An 18,324-nucleotide genomic window follows, 5' to 3' on the forward strand; every position below is an offset into this window, starting at 1 on the left:
AATACAACTCTCTAGAGGACATTACTGTCCTGCGCTGATGAAAGGAAAGCCAATGAGTGGTGATGGAATGCTGCAGGGAGCTCCTTGGGCATCACGCTCAGCTCTACAGCAAATAAACAGCCTCGGCTTCACATGCTGGTTTAAACCGACAGGCGAAATAACAGTAACCGAGCAATAAAATTTATTACCACTTCATTCAAAGATTCTAATTAATATTTTAATAAATTGAGCCAATAACCATAAACGCTACAGTAGTATAAAGAGGCCTGGGGTCAGCAGATATCACAGTAATATCAACACAAAGAACTAAAAGCTAACTTTGAGCTTTCTACACCAAGTAGAAAGCTCTTGATTGTTAATGCAATCAAGTCGCCGTTGATTTGGCGCACTCATCAATCAGAACTAAGGTCAGATTTTTGGTTTCTGATCAGGGAGGTTAAACTTTCCAGTCGCAAGTTGACTTCATCCCAGTTTCAATCTAAAAGCATGGAGTCTTATAATTTCTTTTTGTACCTAAAATGAATCCATGAAACTGAGAAATGGTGGAACTCAGTTCCTACATTTCATGCAACAAAAGGGCAGCTTAAAATTAAGTGGTGGAGCTTGATAACAATTAACTCGATTTGAATTTGTTATGTATTGTCTATAAGTAGTTAATTGCAGTTAACTGCATTTTAACCAAAAACAAACAAAAAAGCAACATTTTCAACTCAAAACTTGTTTTTGCTGCTAAATTATTAAATAAGTAATTATATGAGATCAAAACCAAAGATTTTTTATTTTTTTAAATCTGTTAATTAGGTTATTCAAAATGCAAAGTGCTACTACAAACAAATAGAAACACTAGAATACAAAGGTTCTTGCTCAGGACTTTTGTATGTTAATTTTTTTTTTTTAAATTAGGTAAAAATTTTAATGTGTGAAAATCTATGTAATTAATTAATAGACATTAACGCATTAAAGTCCCGACCCCAGCTACAATAAGTATTGGTGTAATGTAACACATAAACACTGAGCTGAGCCCATTGTTGAGTTTAGCCAAGATTCACAGATCTACATTACACAAACAACTGTCACAAAAGTTGCATTTTTAGACACAGACTCAGCAGTTCCCACTAGCTGCAGAAAAGAAACGTTTTAGTAAGCATCATCCTCAACTCTGAATGAAAGCAGACCTGTCACTGGGTATTTTTTCTGCTCAAAATAAAGCAGTTGGTTGTGATATTAATAAGACAGCTTCAGCTCCAGTGGGCACCGAGAATTCTCACCATGTTCCCAGTTTATACACAACACATCAGTGTGTCCGTGTTCTCGCTGGAAGTGAGGCCTGTGATTCAGAACGCGTCCGTCCCATCAGCGTGAGAGGTTCGTGTTGGCTCAGACGGTCGCACATCAGAGCGGCCAGCCTGAGGTCACAGCTGACGTTTGGATCCGTTCATTTCAACCGTGCCAAGTGCGCTATCCATTTAATGGCTTCTTAAATCTGTGCCGTTTTTTCATCCCTGCACATTTAATCATGTCAGAATTCCTCACTGATGCACCTTTAAAGTATTCGGCTTGTTCTAGCTAGAGAAAACTTCGCCTGTACCAAAGAAAAATAATAACAAAACAACCAACAACGAACAGAGAGGGAAGAATCAGCAGAAGCTATTAGTGAGCAACGCATGCAATTATCACCTTATGCACAATCTGGATCTTCTCCACAGACTGGAAATCGCTCCAGTTGGCCAGGAGTTTAGCTCCTATCCCACTGAGGCGGACTATCTGTCCTACATATGGCATCACAGACGACACGTCCATACACATAACTCTTCAGAAGAAGAAGAAGAAAAAAAAAAAAAAAAACTCTGTCCAACTCATCTGATCTGGCGCACTGTATTGTTTGAGTCATTGGACTGTTAACAGCTTAGTAACCATCCTGGTTCAGATCATAAACAGTCCCATTGTGTGTGTAATTAAACATTTTCATTAGAATCATAATTGTGTGAATGATTCGAGTACCTCGATTATTAAAATTCCTCGAGGAAAGTTTGCCTCAAAGCTTCGTTAATTTGGGTTTTATCTAGCGCACTGTGTTCCGACCGGGACTTTATTTGCTTTGCGTGGAGCTCTCACTTCCACCTATGAGTTGTTGACGAAAGTTAAGTGTTAGTGGCATAACGTCCAATTTTCAAGCTCGAGGATTTTATTGATCCATGTTAATGCCCGGGTTTATATCGTTTTTGGGGGACCAATAAGCTTCCTTAAAATGACTGGCGTGATGTCTGGAGTACGGCAGCCTTATATATATATATAACTTTCATTAAAAAATATATATATGTTTTTTACAATTTTGTTAAAACTGTCACAATGTGGTGACAGTTTGGTACTAGATCCTGTGCCGCCTTCTTGTGTTCCTGCCGTTATCTGAACAAATGCACCGCTCCCGGTCAAAAACAACCAATCAGAGCCAGGAAGAGGGTCTTAGCACTGTCTAGGTACTGCTCATACCCTCCCTATAGGGTACTAGCCTGAGCCATGAATGCTAAGGGTAGGTAGCATGGCCTCCAATGACGACAGATAAACGGTTTACCTGGAATGCTAAGCCGTTTGAGCAGCAAGTACCCGAGGATGATTGAGAGCAGTAAGACCCTCCTCTCGACTCTGGTTGCTTCTGATCGAGAGCGCTTCATTTTTTCAGATGTCAGCAGTAGCTAAGGGAGAAAATAAGCCTTTTCACAGATTATCTGTCTAATATTAAGCTGACAAGACATGGTGACAGTTTTAATAAATATGTAAAAATACATATTTTGTAAAAGTTATGTACTGCAGCTTTAAGACAAAAAAGGATGCCATTTCGACTTTATGTCCGATTAATCAAATTCTGATTAGGGATCGTCGGAAAAGGAGATCAGTTAATGAAATATTTTATAACAGTATTGTGACAACAGTTAGGAAGAGTAAATTGTACTTTTTGTAGTAAAGTCAAAGTTCAGGGAAGATTTTCACCACATGAATAACATGTTTGCCTGCAGTCATTTTTCTTTCCTTCAAACAAAGAATCAGGCAATGACTGGCTTTGTACGTTTTGTGTCCATTAAAGTTTGCAGTGTGTGAACTTGAGTACATCACTGTGTAAAAAGGGATGCCTAATGTAGACCGCATAGAAAATATTACATGCTCATATTACATTCAACAGCCAGAGCATGTACATGAATAGGGAATGAAAAGTGTGGTTTTTAACATATCATATCATATAACCCTAACCCTCATGCAGAATTTGTTTCTGCATTAATCATCTAACGAGCAGGATTAGAGAGTCACTAGACAGAATGCAGCTCTAAAGCTTTTTAGCTCCATTTCTCGGTGTCATCTCGGGGAACCCGTCCCTTCCTCTCTCCCCCCTCCTGATCCCAAGCTGCTGATCCTCTGATCCAGCCTCACCCAGCAGGATTTCTCGGACAAATTTTATAAATCACTAGCCTTGGCAAAACGCCCTGCCTTTCTCTTTCTCTTTTTTTTTTTTTTTTGTCCTCCACACTGTCGTCAGTTGCCATGTTGGACCGCTGTCTAATATATGCTAAGCTGCTGCTGCCATGGTAACCCCAGAGCAGGATTTAGACCTAGTTCAGGAGCGGAGATGGACTGAGGGCAGGTGGAGGGCCTGAGTAGATTTGATGATTATCCCTAGCTCTAGAAAAACAAAAAAACACATAACATGTTAATCCAGCAGAGAAATAACCACCATCAAGCTGCCTTAGCAGGACTAGAGGAAAAGGCTACAAAAAAGTCCCTAAAGTAACAAATATCACACTTTATGTGAACGGTGTCCTTAGGAAGCATATTACAAATGGCTTAAAATCCAACTATTTGTGTTTGTGGGGCTATGGTTGCTGCGTCATGCAGTCACTGCCACACCTAAAAAAGGAGCAGTAAATAATTCTGATTGTTACTTTTTTCATTATCACAATAGTACCCCAAAATATTGTGGTAAAAGTTTAGCTTCATATCGTCTACTCCTAGTGACAAGTTGCTGAGTTGGTAGACGTGAGCTGGTGGACCGGTCTGTCCGTCAGCTCTGTCTCACTGCAGAGCAGGAGACAGTAGCTGATTTTCAGACCTTTGCAGAGGCAGATAAGATCAGTGGATCATTCAAGTATCACCCAAAGTAAGGAAATTGGAGCCGTTTTATCAGTGCATCCTTACTTGAGGCTGGGATGGAGGTTCACCTTCCAGCAGGACCACCACCCTTATCAAAGCTACAGCACAATGCTTTAGATCAAAGCAAATTTGTGTATTGGAACAGCCCAGTCAAAGTCCAGACCTAAAAACAATCGAGATTCTGTGCACATTCTTGAAAGCTGCTGCTTACAGATACTTTCCATTCAATCTGACTGACATGTCAGTGTTTTACGAAGACAGCCTGTAGAGACAAACCCCTAAAGAGCCGCAGCTAAACGTGGCTCTACAAAATATTCACTCAACAGGACTGAAAACAAAACTCATCCTCAGTTATTAGATTTGTTTTACTTTAACTGAAAAGCATGCCTAATTTTCTTCAACTTAACACTTATGTGCTACTTTGTGTTGGTCACATAAAATCCGACAAAATACTCAATAGTTCGTAATGTCACAATGTGCTAAGTAATGTCACAATGTGCTAAGTAATGTCACAATGTGCTAAGTAATGTCACAATGTGCTAAGTAATGTCACAATGTGCTAAAGTGCAAGGGTTTGATAACTTTTGCAAGGCACAGAACACGGTTGACCGTTTCACCTAAAACAGGTTTAAAACTCAGAGATACAAATCATTTAATGACAGTGACCACAGCAGCGAGGCAAACAGGAAGCTGAACACGTCACCGCCTTAAGGTCTGTCTCACCGCTCAACGCGCCAGAAGAGATTCCCAGGAAGTGCTTGAGATTAGCCCAACGAAGATTAACAACTGTGATGTGGAGGAAATAAGTGACATCCCCCGCAGCACCTGCTGACTGCTAAGACAAGCCGCCATGCGCCGGAATGTTGTGTGTGTTTATGGTAAAACAGCCTCCAGCATTAGAAGCAGGATTTTAGATGCAGGTGCATGTGTGTGTTTGTTGGCGTTTAACGAATTGTTGAGGGTGTGTGTGTGTGTGTGTGTGTGTGTGTGTGTGTGTGTGTGTGTGTAATGACACTGCAGAAGCGTGCTGGTGTGGGCGTGCAGCTGGAACGATGACGTAATTGGCTGAAAGCTGCATGGTGTTGGTGGAGCTGAATGACCGGGGCTGCTGGAGATGTGAATGGAGGCTTCCAGCAGAGACCATTAGGGACCGCCGTCTTCCAGTTGCTATGGGGGCTGATAGGCTCCGTTTGGGAGTAGAGTCGTGGATGGGGTGGGGAGGTGGGGGGAGGCAAACTTTATACAGGGTGGGGTGGTGACTGTGCAAACTCACCCTATCAGCTCAGCTCTTGCAGTGAGGCACGGCTGTACATCGATGCCTCCCCCCCTTCCCCTCTCTCCCCTGCTTGCGCATACCTTGGTGTCATTTCTCCTTGAGGAACTCACCATCCCATCAACATATACATGTGCACCCACACACATACCAACATACACACCAAATCTTTGAACTGTCATAAAGCAAGCTATTTACCCAGGGAACATGGAGTCATGACAAAAACGGACACACACATTAAAACCTCAAACACTCACTCCTTCAATAACTATAAACAAACTAGCATGCTCACTAAAACTGTACCTGAGGTGTGGTCCTTTACCTCTCTCTCTCACACACACACACACACAATCCATAGAGTTAACGTTGAGGGTGTGTGCCAGCCGCTTACCTGTCCAGGATGTCATGGCTGGACGTGGCTGTGGCTCCCAGCAGTCCCAGTGCTGCACTCCCCACCGCTGCGGCAGCCCCGCTGCCTGCCTCCATGATACTGACTCACCGCAATGAGCAGCCTGCCAGAGGAGAGAGAGGGAGTGAGGGAGGGAGGAAAGGACGAGCAGGAGAGAGAGGGAGAGGATGTGAAGAGGTAGATCAGGAAGGCAAAAGACAAATGAGACAGAAGGAATCACATGTAGAGGCAAGAGAGATGACGACAAGGGGATTGAGGGGTGGGGGGGAGGGGAGAAAAGTGTGGGAGGAATCAGAGGGGACGCAGAGCTGAGGGAATGATGAGTGTCGTAGAGAAAAATGAGGAGAACATGAAAAGAGAGAGGAGAGGGGGGAAGGAGGGAGAGAAATAATCATGAAAATCATGAGCAGGATTTCGGCACAGTGTAAACACATGGAGGCTCTGGCACACACACCATGTGTGAATCAACAGTTGAACGCCAACACGGGCCACGCTGCCGTCCTCTGCTCTCAAGTTCCCTTCCCAGCCCAGACTGGAATGAACAGGCTCTTCACCGTCAAGGTAACAACAGAGCTACGACTGCACTACATCAGACAGCTGGCATTAATTACAGAATCTACATGCTGAAGCCTGTCACAATAACTGATTTTACTGGACGGTAAATTGTCCCATAAGTTATTGCGATAAACGATAATATTGTCATTTTGAGACCATTTTCAAGTAAAATAATGGCACAATAATGCAAATTTGCCCTGGAATGGGAAGAAATTTCAATATCAAAATTAAAACACAACAACCAAAAACAAGGGAGAAAATGGAAATAAAAACCTCACCCCACTGAAACCAGAAATAAAATGGATTATGAAGTCTGTGTAAACAAAACTGCCTTTAGAAAACTATTCATCATCAGAGCAGAAATTATCAAGCTCATTTTCATTTATCATGTGATTAATTGCTTACTGCGACAAGCTTTCAAATGTACTTTAGTTGCATCATAAGCAACTAAAGTACTTTAGCTACCAAAGTACTAGATATTTTAGCAAGTATTTAGTTTAATTCATATGAATTAAACTGAAGTTCAAGACCAAACATATAACAATACTTGGACACATCCGTTAAAGTTTCTCGCCCTTCCGCAGTTGTGTAAGTTCACATAAATACCCACTTTTCTGCACCAATGAAAAATTAAGTTTACTGCAAAATTTCCATAAAATTGCTCAAACACCAGGTTTAAGTGACTGCTAGCTCCCACCTGCAGGTGGCAGTTGTTCTTCCTGCCCCTTACTTCAGGTGAAGTTATAGTCCCAGATCAATATAATGAGTGAAGTTATATTCACTGTTAAATAAGCACAAAAAAACGAACCGAGAAAAGTGGTTTCCCTTTGTTTTGCATGACAGTAGGGGCAAATTATTCTACAGGCCTTGCAATAACGTGATTTAATGAGAAAAAATGATTGTAAACTTCTAAAGTAGCACCTCAAAATCAGTGATTTTGATTGCCAAAAAATATAAATAAAAAAAAAATCACAAAAACAATTGCAAAATCGTGGAGGAAATGCACATTACTAACGATGCAGGGGGGAATCCTTTCGTAAGCACACTTTCTGCTTGACTGGTGAAAAACAAGGTAGAAAATTGGAAAATCTCATATTTTTCCTGTCAGTGAAAGAACTAAGGTTGCCAGGTTGCTCTGACAACAATGTTTTTGGAGCTGAAGTTGATACAAACAGACGCATACTCAGAGTTGGCCACTTTAAGTTTCACTGTGGTGCTTTTAAAGACGAAGTTGAAGGAAGCACAGAGAAGTTATTAAATGGACAGCATTTTCAACATGTTTAATGCTGGCTGCAAGACAGAGCGAGAGAGTGAGACTTTCAGCAGATACCAGGAAGTCAGAATCTATTCCTACAAAGTTGCTCAGTTTTATACTTTTAAGCTTTCAACTAGAGGTGAGGGATAAATCTATTTTTGGAGGCTTTGAAATGCCAACATCAATGATTTTAAATGTTTAATGAATGTCAAAACTTATCTTGAAGTTTATTTATAACCTCGTTCTTAGGAATGCAGAAGGCAGAACTTGGATGGTTGTAATTGGGGCAGCAGGACAGATGAGGGTAAACAAAGTCGTTAAAAAAAAAAAAGACTGACGAGAAACAGGCAGCATACGCAACTGAGCTGAAATATTTTGAAGCAAGACAAACATTAGAAATGACTACACTGTTCCACCTGCAGGCCAAAGAAAAACAGCAGATTGTGCCACTGTCAGCCAGAGAACTGTTAAATGTCAAAATTCCTCCCCAACATGGAAGACATGAAGTAAATGCTTCAGTCTTTCACACTATGGATGGCCCTTTGGATATAAAATTTTCACCTCAAACATATTTTATACAAAAAGTCAAATTTAAATCAGTTCGTCTTCGCTATAAACTAGTAAAAAGTGACCGTTATAGTTTTATAGCAAAAGCTCTCACACATGCTGCATTTACTCTTCTCTTATATGAATAATTAATGATCACTAATGAGAAACCGTATCGGTGCATCTTTACTTATTTATACCTTTAAGATCAAGTTTCCTCTCAGGAAACAATGAGACCTCTCAACTACTCGTTTCCCAAAACTGAACACTTCAAAAGTTTTACACAAGAGAAGAAGAAGGAAACCCAGAGTTAAAGTTTTTGTAGTGACAATGTCACTGGAAGTATAAAAGAATCGACTCTCTGCTGCGCCATCGCCCAGCTCAAGTTAGCTCCATCTTAGTGATTCAGCTCTACAAGTCAGTGTTCCTAAACCTTGAGAAAGTAACTGACTAGGATGATCCCCAGGTTTTCAGACATTTATCTGAATGAAAGAAAGAATGACATAGACCATTTTAATTCTGTAAACGGGACACTTAGCAACTTTCTGAGTCACCGCCGGACAGATTTTCTGAGTAAAAACAAAGCATAAAGTTGTTTGAGCTTCAAAAGATGTGAAGTTTATTCCATGCCATATTCAATCCCATGAAGCAGTCACTGTTTGGACTGACTTTTCTTCAATTAAGAAGGCTCCGTGTTTGTCCCAGTCAGCTCCCGGCTGATGGAGATGAGAGACGAGACAAGTCTCCTTCAGCACCGCCAGGCTTAGAGTGTTTGTTAAGCAGTAACAAGTGATAACAGATCTAAATTTGCTTTAGTGTTCACTTAGATCCAAATACTGACTCTGGCAGCAGGTGCAGTCATAGTAAAGGAGCTGAAAATCACTCCTATAAAGCCGACAGCTGTGGAACATCCTGCCAGAGTTTTAAACCACAATAAATATTATTGGTTGACACACATTAAGTTCTTACAGCAGCTCAGAATGTGTGACAGAAGTAGAGATGCACCAATCCAAGATTAATATCTGCATCTGTATCTTTATAATTTAATATATTTATGTCTGTGTTTAAAAAAGCTAGGGCTATAAAAGCTAGCTATAAAAGTATACATTTTCAGTATGTGTGAGGCATTTAAAAGTGATGACAAGAAGCCTGAAAATGAGTTAATTTCCTTTTTTGTATTAGTAAAACATTTTTTTCTATCATTCAGGTTGAGACATCCAATGTGATTCTAAGAAATATAACTGAACAAAACAGGAAGGCTAAAAAAACAAAGAGAAAAAAATAATCTAGCTATATTTCTTAAAATGATAAAAACTGGCCAAATTAAGTATCCACCTCAAATCGGCTCGACTTACTGTAACTTCACAAACACAAATAATAGAAACGCTATTAAAGAAATTGGGAGATGGGAAAACTAATCTTATCAGTTGAACTCAATACATATATCTGGTGAGGAACAATAGGAGCCCCAATTTAAATATAAATAACTAACAAGAAAAAAAATGTATACCGGCTGAACTCTAAGGTGTAACACATTGTTTGTCAGAACCACTACAATGCTTCAAGTGTTTAAAACTTGTAAAATCCTGTCCATTTCTGGAACTCAAATAAACTCAGGCTCACCTGCAGCCTACTCTTTTTACCACAAGTAAGCACTATTTTCACACAATTATTAACTGAATTAAGTCCGAGTCACTTGGCTTAAACAGGAGGATGTGGTCATCTTTCCTCCATCTCTCATCATCCCTGTGCCTGGAATCAGACCTTCCCTGGAATATCTGCTGCGACACCACAAATAACATGACCTCCTCCAGGTCAAACAGTCAACAGCAAGGCAGGAGAAATGACCCAAAACAACAATGTGTTCATCCAGGCAGATTAAGTAATCCTACAGGAGAGACACCAAAAGGAGAGAAAGAAGGGAGGGGATCTTCACAAGCCCCATTGAAGCAGCTGCTTCTACATCTGAGGCAGACTTCCTGCACACATAATCCTCTGGGTTCTCTGCTAAAAAAGCAGCCGACACGTACACTTACTGTAGAAATATGGGCAGTCAGGGAGCAGTTCTACACAAATGAAGGCATCATCTTTGCTGTGATTAATTCCAGTCCCACCAAACCTGCACAAGATGGCACTTCATTTGTTTAGAAAGGTTTGAAACATGAGCTAAGAGTAGCTCTCGACTGCTACTCTGAGAACACACACACACACCGAACTCGCACTGACATAACTCCATGTTTTTTATCGCGTCAGTGTCCGCCTGCGTGAGTAGAATGCATGGAAATACATGCACCTTTTGTGCACAGGGAATAAGGTGTGCGAATTAGTCGGGACAGGAGGTGTGTGTCTGCGTGAGGCGCAGAGCGTGCGGCAGAAAGCAGGCCAAGCTTCCCACGATCACCTGATGCAGCAGAAAACACAGAAAATGGCCGACCTTGTGAAAGGACACAGCCTCAGCTCATCTCGGAGGAGATTAAAAGTCAGGACTGAAAAGTCTTGACACGTGAGGGAAAAATCCTCCCCGTCATCACAATGGCAGCACAGCAGAGGAGACGCTGGGGTGATATATTTACAGCCTTGTCTCACTTAACAGTGTTAAGTGAGACAAGGCTGTAATTTTAGGGTTTGCTAGAAGCCTGCACACAACTCTGTTTCTTCTACTTTGTGTCCTAAGCTCATTTCTGAATAAGTAAGTGGTGTAAAATGTACGCCAACAGAACCCAATAATTTTCAGTCAGTTTAAAACAAAACACACATTTAAGTGACAGTTGTTCAAAGTTAAGATGATTCACATCTTATTATTCTTATTCTCTGAGTTTAAGAATAATTTTGTGGCTTTGATGTGAGCAAAGCAGACAGAGAAAAAAATTTATAATTGATGCTGGAAAAATGAAATAAAATTACATTTTAAAAAAACACTGAAAAAGATTTGTTTTGATATTTCCAAGCAAGTTACACTGGTCTGGATGGTGTTACTGGTGCATACGAACTCACGCCCAGTTCAATGCATGAACTATAAACCTGGCTTTAGCCTGGTGGGGTGCCTCGTAACCCCTCGATGGGAACCCCGAAGAATGCATGATTAGATAGAAAATAAGTTCAGGAACTGGCAGAGAGAACCGGACCATTAAAACATCAGAAGTGAGCGAGTACTTTCCTTAAATCTATGGCAGCATATGGTTGAATGTTTATGCTCAGCAGCAATTAATTCAAAACCCTACAAGCACACAGCAGTATTCTGGTGACAGATTTAGAGCTAAGCTGATACAGTCCACAGCCGCAACAGTAACAGCAGTAGTTCACAGCAATAAAAGTCAGGCTTTCCTAAAAAGTTTTATTTAGTAGGAGTCACAAGTATATTCTCTAAAACAAAAGTTAGCTTCTTTGTACATGCTTGCATTCCACCTAAATACATGGGTTGAATCTACTGCATGAATAATAAAAAACCTCTTGAAAATCAGCAATACTGAAGCAGGAACAGATACTCAGATGTGCTATTTCTATACTTTTAGAACATCTGTTACATATCCTTGCAAAAAAATACACAAACTAACAGGAGCAAGACTGTTGTACAATACTGCATTATTTAATTATACACCTATTCTCACTTACAATCATTACATCAGACACCAGGCTGCCTTAGATGCAACTCTCCCAATCCCAGCCATGCCTTGTTTATCCTGCTACTCATTGAATAGACAGCAGCTGAGTAATCAGAAGCAACATCTGCTTAGTTAAGTTAGCTGTGGCTAAATTTGGAGCATGCCTGTATTGTGATAATTACAGTAATCTGTTCTTGAAGCCCAGAGGGGGGCAGAGAGGGGTTGTCCTCCACAGAAAACCCAATTAAGGTTTGTTTAAAATGTTACTCCAGCTTTCTGTGAATAGCATGGGAGAAAGAGACACCAAACCTATTAATATGTTGCTCACAGTGTGGGATAGCAAGCAAATACGTCGTGAATGCATCTATCACAAACACTCATGTCCAACTTTGGTAATCTAACCAGCTATATCAGCCAGTGCTGCTCATCCTTGGTGGGAACAAAGTCAGAGATCTTTGGAATGAACTCGCCAACAATCCGACTGAAAAACAAGTGTTGAGCGCAGCCTCTCCGCCTCGACATATTGATGTGCAAATCAGCCGGTGACGTCAACCTGGGCACTTGTCAAGCAGTTCCTGAAGGACCTAGCAACAGCATTCACTCTCCCGCTTCTTTCTGCATCATTTCTGGAAGTCTTAGCGAGAGCTTGGGTCTCCATGGATAGCAGAACCCCAAACTGAAAGGCATTAACCCACACAGCAGCTTCCCCACTGTGTTCAATGAAATACAGTTGCTTTCTTTGCCACATTCACTTTATCTGACGAAGCTATCTTGTTTTCAGATGTGCAGCCCTAGTTTTAAGTGAAGTCATGAGGTTCTAACTATGCAGAGGTTTTGCTGATTTTATGGTTAAAGCCTGACAATGACATACAGAAGCCTACAAGCTGAACTTTATTTTCCAGGTCAGTGATTCATAATGACGAGGCAACATTCAGTGAGCTCAACTCTGTGCACAAGTTCATTCTACAGCAAATAAAGCAACACATTGCAACAGAACAGTGGATTCCAGCTCAAAACTGATAACCAGAAATAGATTCCTCCCATTGGTTTGATACAGAGGGTGGGAGTGTGTGTGCTTAGAGAATTCTTGGTTTTGGATCAAAACTGTCAATATGAAGATATTCTTGCCTAAAAGTCATCTGTTGAGATTCACTCACATCTAAGACACTATTAGAAAAGAAAATATATATGACATGTTGAAAACTGCAGGGTTTCCCCCAAGTGCATCATAAGCCTGGTGGGTCATTAGGCTTTTCTTGCGCCCCCTCCAGGCTAAGCATTGTTTATTTATTATAGGTTTTTTTTATACATAGACAACACCAGTAATAGAAATGACAGGTTAGAGAGACCCTCTGGTGAACTGGGAAAATACTAGGGCTGTGTAATTTTATCAACTCTACGATATTTATCGATATTTTTTTCCTCAGAAAGTATCAATTTTTCATTTGCAAGTATCAATACGTTAAATCCTACTTTGAGTTAAATGTCAAATCCACCAGGGGTCACGCCAGCAATTGTCATCCCACTGCTCCCGACTTAGTGACTTTAACGCTAAATTTATCAACGTTTCAGGCAAAAACATCAGTATTGGCCAAAATCAAAATCAGCAGGTTGGGCTTCTTAAAGATCGGTCAGAAAAGTGGAAGTGACTACCTCTAGTGTCAACTTTCATACTGCTACAATTAGGCCTGTCCTGATAAACGATAAATCAATTAATCGCACGATAAATTAAACCTATCCACCTCATTTTAATTATCGGCTTTATCGTCTCTTCTTGCCTTTTTTTTTTTTCTTTCTGTTGATGACACTGAATGAAAAAAGGCTCAACTCCGGTGCTCTGCACTGACCCTCCCTTCCTTTTTCCTTAGTGTAATGTCCAGGGCACACTACACGAGTTGTCGGCCGTCTGTCGGCCCATTTTCAAAACCTGAGAGACACATTAGCCGACAGAAATCCTAGGTATAACGGTTCGATCGGGTTCGTCGTGCCGTGTGTTGTCCAGCCACCTGGGCACAAAATAATGGCTACAAATCCAGTTAACTAATTTTAAAATCAGGCATTAATCAATGCTTTACTAGAATCTACCTGTGATGTATGTGGCTAGAGTCAGCGTAAAGTCCTGACTGAATGAAAATCATTATAACCTATTTCACGTTAACGAAGAACAGTTGAAAAGTTACCGGGTTTATCAACTGCGGTAGCGATTTGGCTCCAGTTCCTCCCCTTGTCATTTCTATATTCTTTGCACGAAATGTTGAATAAACATTAATGTTGTTTCCACATATCATCTCCAATGTCCGCTGGACTTCGGGTTGCGCCGTGTCAGCTGTTTGGGATTCTCCTCCATAATTTCCCCTCAGAAATCACGGAGGAGAATCCGCGCTCTCTGATTGGCTACCCGTCACATTCAGCGTTAAGCTCCCAGTCGGGGAAAAACCCCTGATTTAGATCGGAGCGGCCACGACGATCTACCATAACACACCACACACTGCAAGATGATCGGTTATGGAATCACCAGCAAGAATCTTAGATCAGCCAACAATCTAAGATTGTGATAAGGAAAAAATAGGGACAAAAAATCGAGTAGTATGAACTACTGCATTAGGTAGTCGGATGTGCCCATCTTCTCTATTTAAATCTCGTGATTACTGAAGGGCAATATCGTATACAGACTTCATAATCTGCACTCTTTTGGTTGAATACTGTATTTATTTCCACTTTGGCTTTATGTTGCTTAGTTTTTATTCAAGTACGTTTTTTGTTAATGGAGACTGAGAATCCATTTTATTTTTGGTTGTTTTGTTTATTTAGTTTATCAGTTCCAGTGTTATGTGTTCTTTTGAAAATAAAGTGCATCCATCTATGGCAGGAAATCACATGTATTATTAGTCATTTCCATTAAATCAGTGTCAAAAGGTCTTGAATCAATATTATCGTTTATCACAATAATTTTTTAGACAATTAATCGTCCAGCAAAATTTGTTATCGTGACAGGCCTAGCTACAATCCCATCTCTGTTTTCATTCATTTATGGGCAGTGCAGACCAGTTAGATATACTTTGCAATCCAAAGAGACTTTTTAAATATCTGCCATAGACCAACAACCCTCCCATCTCCTCCTTTAAGTCATCAATCATTCCAGTCGGACAGGCAATTATATTTTATTGGAACGCTGTGAGAGCAGCCTGCCAGGATCAGTATGCAGTACAATGGAGGGATAGCTGGTAATAGCTCCTCATGTCAGAGTATTTTCTCCTCATTCTTATTCATAAATCATTTTGAGGAAAATGTTCGCAGGCACATTTATCAGTTTAAGCTGGATGAAACCCTCCTCTGTGGCTATTGTGGGAGAATCACCTGAATTTATTTCTACTTGCAGCTCGACCATGGCTCTGTGAGACCCTGACATTTACAATGACACCCTGAGTTGTGTTTAATGAGGCTGGAGCTACTCAACATTCCTCTAGTTGTGTCTAACCCCACTCTGTACAGCATCAACACTGGTAGCAACCTTGAACTCATCTGCTAACGGCTTCATTGTTGTGCAGATGAGTCTTGGAATGCATCTTCAAAACGCACAAATCCTTCTCATAATTTGCAATGCATAAATCACAAAGTTCACCTACAGATTAAAAAAAATTATCAAGCACAAGGATAGACAGCAGAAGACCGGTGCACAATTATTTTCCCTGATGAATCCTCCTCATTACCTGGGACATCTGGAAACTAAATCATCCAGAGAAGAAAAGGTGAACATTTCAATGAGAACTATGTCATTCTAGAAAAATAAAACAAAAAGAATGTGGGATTTGTTCTCATAAAGAGAAATGGGGTTTCTCACTGCCTAACAAAACTGGGCTTGTGTGCAGTCAATGCGAACCTCTAAGCGCGCCACTATAAAGGCTGAGTTATGAGTTTTAGAGGTTGGTGAGCAGTGAAACTGATCACAGTGAGCCATATGCATTTACATCTCACACTCAAAATTTATTCATTTTGTGTCTGCACAAAAACACGGTGGACTGCTGGTGGACTGGCCTAGTGACCCCAACAGAACCAGTCAGTATCACCCACAGCAGAAAATGATTTTGGAGAATCAGAATGAAGTGGTTTACAGAGTAAAACACCAAAGATGATGAAGTTGTACATGTGAATAGAAGAAATGCACTGAATAAAAAAATCAGCTGGAGACTGAAACTAAGTTTCAGCCTGGCCACAAACCTAAACCTCCCAATTTTTCAATCAGTTATTGCACCATACAAAGACTATAACAAAAACTTGTAAAAACCTTTGAGCAGCCTCTGACAAACTGGCAGACGTGGGAGTGTTTGCCCGTGGATATTGGCTGTCAGACTCTGATTGGTGCTGCTCTTCCTTTTTCAGTTTGAGGCCAAAAAATAATAATCCTAGTTCTTGTAAAACCTTAAAAACAATTTACTGCTTGTGGAAACACCAAGTACTATGTGAGGTACTAATGGTTTGATTTGTATTTCCAGTCAGCCTACACAGCATGAGTTTTCAAGAGGCCCGCTCCACTTTTTTCTCCTTCTCTGTGCAACCAAACAGCAGTAGATGCTCATTAAATCTCATTTTATAGGCCTCAGCACAGCTGAAGCATGCAGAGGATGCTGCCATCACTGCTTACAAAAGCCTGGCGCTCAACTGTTTGAATGCTCCCATCATTATCATTTTATTGTAACAGTCATTGTTCTTGGTGTGAATGGCCCTTTAGTCACAACAGCTGGTTTTATGAGCTGGTATGCGTCTCTTAATATAAAGCTGAGAATTTTATGAACAAGACCGAATAACCTCAACGGTAGCAGAAGACGTAACGCTACCAGCAACCGACCACATGCTTGACCACTGACAGAACTCTCCTCAGTTCTGGGAGATCGGTGATCAGCTGAAGCAGATCTTATTCACCTCGGCCAAGGTCTAAAAATCAACCACTGCTCTCTTTTCCTCTGCCATGAGAGACATGTTTGCAGTTAAAAGCCATTCCACTGTTACCAACTCAGTGACTTTCCTTCTATATACAGCAACATTTTTCAGACAAAAAAAAATAAAAATAAAAAAATCAGTACTGGCCATAATCAGAAACTGCAGGTCAGGCTTTTTAATGACCGGCCAGAAAACTGCAATCCACTGTGTGAAGCATCAACAGTGACCACTAAATCCCCCCAATCACTGCTGGGCACAAACACCATTTCTGTGAAGCCATTTTATCTGAGCTGATGAAAATACAAGAGTTATGCTGGACAATAAAACAATAAAACCTTTAAAATAGACTAGCATCACATAAATAGACTCACAACTTAGTCATTACTGTATGGATCCAGAAGTACTGCACCGCTGGTCCACTTCCTGATACGAACCTGTTAAGTTTCCCTTACATTTACAGGTAGAAACCATTTAGCCACTTTGAAATATTTAACGCATAAAAAGCAAAGACAGTTCCAGTTTGAAGACCAAAGGTTTAGATAATGATGCTCAAACACTGGATTTGACAAGCCGTTTGTTTTTGCCATCTTATTAATTTTTACTTTAGATTTGTTGTTAATCTTGTGATATTGTAGAATCTCATACTGACCCAAACTTATAATAAAAGCAGATCTGCACAACTAATACCCTTCAATAAAGAAGAGACACATCAAGTCGGACATGAATCTGTGTTGTCTGCTTCAGTTGTGGCAAAGCTAAGGACGAGTAAAAAATGTCAGCAATGAGCCGGCGCAGATGAATGTTCTGTACACTGAACCACCGTGTCCTTGTTCACCTGGACTTTTATTTCTGTGAGCTACGAAGTGCACACATCACAGAGTGCAGTGTTTACAGTGTACATGCAGATCACAGGTTCAAAGTATGATCTGAAAAGGGCTTTGCAGTAGTCGTGTTGTTGACATCATTACCAGGAGCAGAGCTGCTTTCCTGTTTCATGAATACTGAAATAGATGCTGTGAAATATATATATAAAAAAAGAACCAAGTGAAAAATCATTTCAGATTTATGGATAATAAAAGAGCATGCAGGGTAAAATCATTTATTACAGATACCATATATCCACAGCAGAAATCAGAATAAATAAAAGGCAGACTTTCTATAGTTACCAGGGAAATTGTTAATTAAAAATAGTTTCGCTTTACAGGGAAAGTATTATGTATTTTCCAGACACAGAGTGCTATTTTATAGCCCAGTCAATTAACTGTGTTATCTCCTGTTCTAAAAATGTTGTGCATGTCAAACAGGAGAAAGAAATCCAACTTTGGAAATTAATGGCTTGAAATTGGGCCTCTGTTTCTTTAAGACGCTCATGTTCTCCTGACATCACCACTGTTATTAACCCTTTTAGCAATGTTTTTATCTATTGATAAGCTTGTTCAATGAGCAGGTGCACAGTTCCACCAGGTGTTTGCTAATTGTTGCTGGCTAGTGTGAAGGAGTTGAGTGTGGGAGGAGGGATGCTCTGAGGCAAAAGCCTTGGATCTGCAGCTCTGAGGACTTTTGTCCTCTGAGGCGCCACTCGGTCCACCCAGGCGTTTTGCCCACC

The 18,324-nt window shown here is 40.5% G+C and overlaps 1 protein-coding gene across 3 annotated transcripts in view; it reads right to left on the reverse strand.

Annotated features, from left to right (window-relative positions):
• arhgap32b (Rho GTPase activating protein 32b) overlaps positions 1 to 18,324 on the reverse strand; it is a 91,017-nt gene that overhangs the window by 56,760 nt on the left and 15,933 nt on the right. For 2 of the 3 annotated variants that reach the window (XM_088012327.1, XM_088012325.1), the window contains exon 2: positions 5,805 to 6,130. In XM_088012327.1, the coding sequence (XP_087868453.1) occupies positions 5,805 to 5,899 (95 nt within the window). In that variant the 5' untranslated portion in view covers positions 5,900 to 6,130. The remainder of the gene's footprint in view (positions 1 to 5,804; positions 6,131 to 18,324) is intronic. The other variant, XM_088012326.1, reaches the window with a different exon arrangement.

Source organism: Poecilia mexicana, unplaced genomic scaffold, assembly GCF_051168715.1.
Source record: "Poecilia mexicana isolate PSO_F unplaced genomic scaffold, ASM5116871v1 scaffold_14, whole genome shotgun sequence".
Lineage (NCBI taxonomy): Eukaryota > Metazoa > Chordata > Actinopteri > Cyprinodontiformes > Poeciliidae > Poecilia > Poecilia mexicana.